Source organism: Helianthus annuus, chromosome 17 (genome assembly GCF_002127325.2).
Source record: "Helianthus annuus cultivar XRQ/B chromosome 17, HanXRQr2.0-SUNRISE, whole genome shotgun sequence".
Taxonomy (NCBI): domain Eukaryota; kingdom Viridiplantae; phylum Streptophyta; class Magnoliopsida; order Asterales; family Asteraceae; genus Helianthus; species Helianthus annuus.
The window spans coordinates 58,101,641-58,107,113 of NC_035449.2; the positions used below are offsets into that span (position 1 = coordinate 58,101,641).

Here is a 5,473-nt window from a genome sequence, read left to right on the forward strand (position 1 = left end):
GAGTGAAAAAAATGAGAACTGGGTTTCAAGAGGCTGTCGCCGACGGGTCTAGGGCCGTCCCAGACGGGCTCTAGCAACACCCGTCGGCCAGAAACACCCGTATCCAGTTAAACAACCCGTCGACAGAACTTGGGTTTTTGGGGACCCGTCGGCGACGGGGTCAGGCCCGTCGGCGACGGGTAGTGAATTGCTAAAACGCGAAATCTTGTTCTTTGGGGGTTAATCTCGATGCTGATTGGTTAGGGGGCTTCTAATTCGGGAGTTACACTCTTGTTGGGGTTTGAAATCATTCTTGGAGCCATAACACACGAGAATTCACCTACCATGCCATCATCTTGATCTCTACAACCCGAATCATCATCATCATCCAACAACAATCAATCATCAAACCCTAGTTCACCAATCCATCATCCTTCTCATCATCACCATCCCATAAACCCTAATTCTCCATCATTCCTTCATCCTACAAGCTTCAAGATGACTCCATCCGCATTCCAAACATCCGGTGATCAAGTTGCATCAACCATGAGCGGCTAATCATCTCAGTTTCACCCCGGTGTAGGTAGTTGTTAATTTTAGGGTTTCAATTTGTTCTTGTTTCATCTTAGTGACAATTTGTATTAGGTTTTTGAAACTTTGGACAATAGTATTACATTTGTTACGTATTCGTGAATCGTCGAACGATGTTAAAAGTTATGACTTTGCGAAACGGTGATATGTAATTGTACGTTGTCGTTGTTAGGATTTACTTGTGTTGATTACAAAGTGTCTTTTTGTCCGTTCTTCGGGGCGTTGATAGCTAGTAGCACCTAAGTCACGGTACACTAAATCCGTTAATCAAATGCATTTGAGTTGAAACTAAAACTTGTAGAAATCCTAGGTTAACAATTACCGAAACCGGGCGTGATTCCTTTTTATCATTATTGTTCTAGTAACCATTCTTCTTGCAATCGTTAATTAGTAGTTGTTAAATTATTCACATCAATTCACTTAGTTAAAAATCAGATCTCTCCATTAAACGAAAATACAAAAATACTTTAGCAAGCTTCATAAATTGTGACAATTGTTTCAATTCATTCGAATCCACACACAAACCACATACTCTTCGTGGTTCGACCCCTTACTACCACTAACACATTGTTAAGGGTAATTTGGGCTTATAAATATTATCTTTGACCGGAGCGCGACACTTCGATCAAATTTTGGCGCCGTTGCCGGGGAGTGCGTGCGCTTTGTGTTTGGATATTGTTTGAATTTTTGTGATTAACTGTTTAATTTGGTTAGCTTTCTTGTTTGCATTTGTCTTTTTTCTTGTTACGCGGGGTGTGTTACTTGTGCAGGTTACAGGTAGTGCATGCATACGCGCAACTCCGGGCGGACATCACCTCTAGTTTACGAACCGGAGATTGAAAGAATAGCAAGAAGAAACCGAACAAGCCGGTTAGAAGCAACTCTCGCTTCTAATCAAACCCACCAAACACCACAACTCACACCAACCATTGAAACCGATTCAATGGCAAATCAAAGCTCCAATCAAAACCAGAATCAATTCCAATACCAGAGCAACTTTAATCCCGCTCAAAACACCCAACCTCTACCTCAAGATCAACCGGGTGGTAACGACAATTCTAGGCCACCCACACCACCTTTCAGAAACCAACATCCCAACAATAACCAACGAACACCCCAACAACAAAACCGTAACAGACAAACTTCTTTACCCGTTAACGTCGATGACGGATATGTCAATTCAGATCGTAGAGGTAATCGTGACCGCGGCAATCCCGCGGATGAAGACCCGTTTTTCAACATCGACGACTTGAGGGATGCAATCCCCGATGATGAACCTTATAGTGTTCCCGGTTATCGATCGCCGGAACATGTAAGCGTGCATACCGAAAATTCTAACGACGGGGGTTACTACGATGATCGAGTGGACGATGATGAAGATTGGGGATACATCAACCGGGGTAATAACTATCGGGCGAGAGGATACGAAGATGAACAGTTTGGCTATCAGAATGCCAATTACGTTGGGGAGGACGATTATGGTTACAGGAATAAACGGAATGATGGTTATGAAAATAACCGCCAACCACGAAACAATCACCAACGGGACCGGAATGATGGGTTTTACAACAACAACAATGCTAACCCTAACCGGATTCCTCGTTTCGTGGGAGGTGGTCATCAAGGGGGTAACCGACGTGGAAACCAAAGAGATGATCGAAGAGAGGAGAGAAGGGATGAAAGGCGAGATGAAAGAAGGAATGATCGACGAGATGAGAGGAGGGATAACCGAAGAATGGATGACCAAGAAGTCAATGGTCCTTATCGTCGTCAACAACCTCCACGGGGGGTAAATGACCGTTTCAGGCCGATCGTCACCGAGAACGATTCACCTATTGTTTGTGAGTGAAGGATGTTTGATTGTAAACCACATTACATCAACATACTTCCTCATTTTAATGGGAGGTCTAACGATGAGCCCTACACACATCTTGCGGAATTTTCTTCGGTTTGTAATACTATTGGGGGATACAACTTTGCTCTAGAAGAAGTCAAACTTCGCTTATTCCAATTTTCACTAAAGGATAAAGCGAAGCAGTGGTTTCTTACACTCCCGGCCAATAGCATCCGCACATGGGGGAAATGCAACAGGCGTTTTTAGACGAGTACTACTCTATGGCAAAGACCGATGATGCTCGTGATGAAATTCGTTCTTTTCGCCAATTATCGGGCGAACCGTTGCATGAAGCCTTTACCAGATTTAGGGAAATGATGCGAAGATGCCCTCATCATCAAATCGAGAAGTGGGAGTTGGTTAAGTGCTTTGTAAGGGGTCTAGATGACAACACATGGAACCGACTTGAATCAACTAGTAATGGGACCCTTCTAAGCAATCATGAGGATGATGATTGGGAGTTTTTAGAGCGGATGAGTAAGCGGTCAAAAGAGAAAGAATCGGCCGATAGAGCAAAGAAACATCCCGTTTCCCGATCATTACCCGATCTCGATTCTAAGGATCGGATTTCTACTTTAGAACGGGAAATGGCTCGCATGAAAAAGAAAGAGGTGAATGCGGTCCAGTTCGCAGTGTGTGAGGATTGTGGAGATATTGGCCATACGACCGATCAATGCCCAACGGGGCCGGGTGAGTACACCGAGGAAGTCAACCAAGTGTTCGTGGATAGAAAGAACAATGACATGAACTCGAACACCTACCATCCCGGATTGAGAAACCATCCCAACTTCCGATATGGGAATGCCGCAAATCAAATGAACCCGAACTTTCAACCGGGTAACCAAAGCGGTTCATCGTATCAAAATCGCCAAGGCGGTAACCAAGAGGGTTATCAACGTAATTACAATCAAGGGTACCAAGGTCGGGACAATAACCACCAAGGAGGGTACCAAAGGAATTACAATAATCAAGGCGGTAATGGAAGCGGGTCAAACAACCAAGGGGGTGGTAATGATTTGAATGCAAAGATGGATGCGATGCTTTCGATGATGCAAGAATCCAAGAAGGAGAATGAGATTCGAGACAAAGCACATGAGGCATTAGCAAAACAAGTGGGTCAACTAGCGGAAGAAGTGTCCCAGATAAAGGGAAGCATGGGGAAGCTTCCAAGTGACACCACGGTGAACCCTAAGCATCAAGGGTCGAGCTCGAGAAACACATGTGAGGTACATTTAAATGAAATTTCTTTACGTAGTGGTCGAGTCATAGATAATGGTGTCAAACCACCATCACCCCAATTTGTTGAAGGGGTGGTGGAAGATGCGAGTGAAGATGAGTGTGAGGATGGTCAAACGGGTCAAAATAAAAGTGACTTGAAAAAGAAAAACAACCCACCCATTGCGACCATCCCCGTCCCCAAGGCTAAGGAAAAGGGTGTGGAGGCTAATACCGCCCCTTATCCCAAAGCATTGAAGGGACCTATGAAAAAAGTTGTAAACAAAAGAGGTCCCCAACAAGAAGAGTTGTTGGAAATTTTCAAACAAGTCAAAATCAACCTACCTCTTTTGGATGCAATTAAGCAAGTACCGTCATATGCTAAGTACTTGAAAGATTTGTGTACCCAAAAACGCACTCACAAATTTCCAAAAAAAAAATAGATTTAACTGAAAATGTGAGTTCAATTCTTTCGGGTGCACTTCCACCCAAGCTTCAAGATCCGGGTGCGCCTATTATTTTAATTCAAGTAGGTGATTTTAAAATCAACCGGGCGCTTCTAGATCTTGGAGCTAGTGTAAGCATTCTACCGGGTAGTTTGTATGACCAATATGAGTTTGGTCCACTTCAGTCGTCAAACACCACCGTGGTGTTAGCCGATCTGACACCTAAACTACCCCGTGGAGTTGTTTCGGATGTGATAGTGAAAATCGAGGATTTTTACTATCCGGTGGATTTTCTAGTACTTGATTATGTGGCCAAGGACCCAACCAAACAACCTACGGTGATTTTGGGTCGACCGTTCCTAGCAACTTCAAATGCTCAAATTGACTGCAGAACAGGAACGGTTGACATGACATTTGGAAACCGAAGGTTGCGGTTGCATGTTTTTTCCGGACTTATGAACCCTCCAGTCGATAATGAATGCTATATGGCAGACATTGTTGACACGTGTATACCTCTTTGCGACACATTCGTATATGAGGAAAACACAATGGAGGACTGTTATATGTTTGACAGGTCACAGGCAGAGGTGGAGAGAAGCATGGACGAAGAAGTAAGGAGTTTGGAGGTGCTTGCGGTGCGAGAAGGAAAACCGATATGGACGCACCAAGTTGAAAGCTTACCGGAGAGCATTGATACTAAATTGAAGCCGTCTTTAGTAAAGCCTCCGGAAGTTGAGTTGAAAGCATTGCCGAAGCATCTCAAGTATGCTTATGTTGGAGAAGGCAATACACTCCCGGTTATTATTGCATCGAATTTAACCGTGGAGCAAGAGAGACAGTTGATGGAGGTGTTAGTCACCAATCGGGCAGCGATTGGGTGGACTATTGCAGATTTGAAGGGTATTAGTCCCTCGGTGGTGATGCATAAAATCATCACGGAAGAGAATGTGACTCCCGTTCGAGACGCACAACGGAGACTAAATCCGAACATGCGGGAGGTTGTGAAGAAAGAAGTGCTGAAGTGGCTTGATGCTGGTATTATTTACCCGATCTCAGATAGCCAATGGGTGAGCCCAACACAGACGGTTTCCAAGAAAGCTGGTATACAAGTCGTCAAAAATGACGCAGGTGAAGAGGTAGCCACCCGGCCGGTAACCGGGTGGCGAATTTGTATTGATTATAGGAAGTTGAACACCGCAACTTCCAAGGATCATTTTCCTTTACCGTTTATAGATCAGATAGTTGAGAAATTGTCGGGGCAAAAATTCTATTGCTTCTTAGATGGCTATTCCGGTTATAACCAAATTGCCATCCATCCGGAAGATCAATCAAAGACTACGTTTACATG

General features: G+C 44.1%; 1 protein-coding gene across 1 annotated transcript; it reads left to right on the plus strand.

Annotated features, from left to right (window-relative positions):
* The first annotated feature begins 1,354 nt into the window (after positions 1 to 1,354).
* On the plus strand, positions 1,355 to 2,419 carry LOC110924257 (putative uncharacterized protein DDB_G0274435). The gene is made up of 2 exons (XM_022168288.1): positions 1,355 to 2,075; positions 2,184 to 2,419. The coding sequence occupies exons 1-2, from the start codon at positions 1,355 to 1,357 to the stop codon at positions 2,417 to 2,419; spliced, it is 957 nt and encodes a 318-aa protein (XP_022023980.1).
* Positions 2,420 to 5,473: the final 3,054 nt, after the last annotated feature.

Coding starts and splice junctions, on each gene's coding strand:
- LOC110924257 (XM_022168288.1), top strand. CDS start 1,355: ATGCATACGCGCAACTCCGGGCGGACATCACCTCTAGTTTACGAACCG. Junction 2,076..2,183: donor CAGGAATAAACGGAATGATG/GTTATGAAAATA, acceptor GTTTCGTGGGAG/GTGGTCATCAAGGGGGTAAC.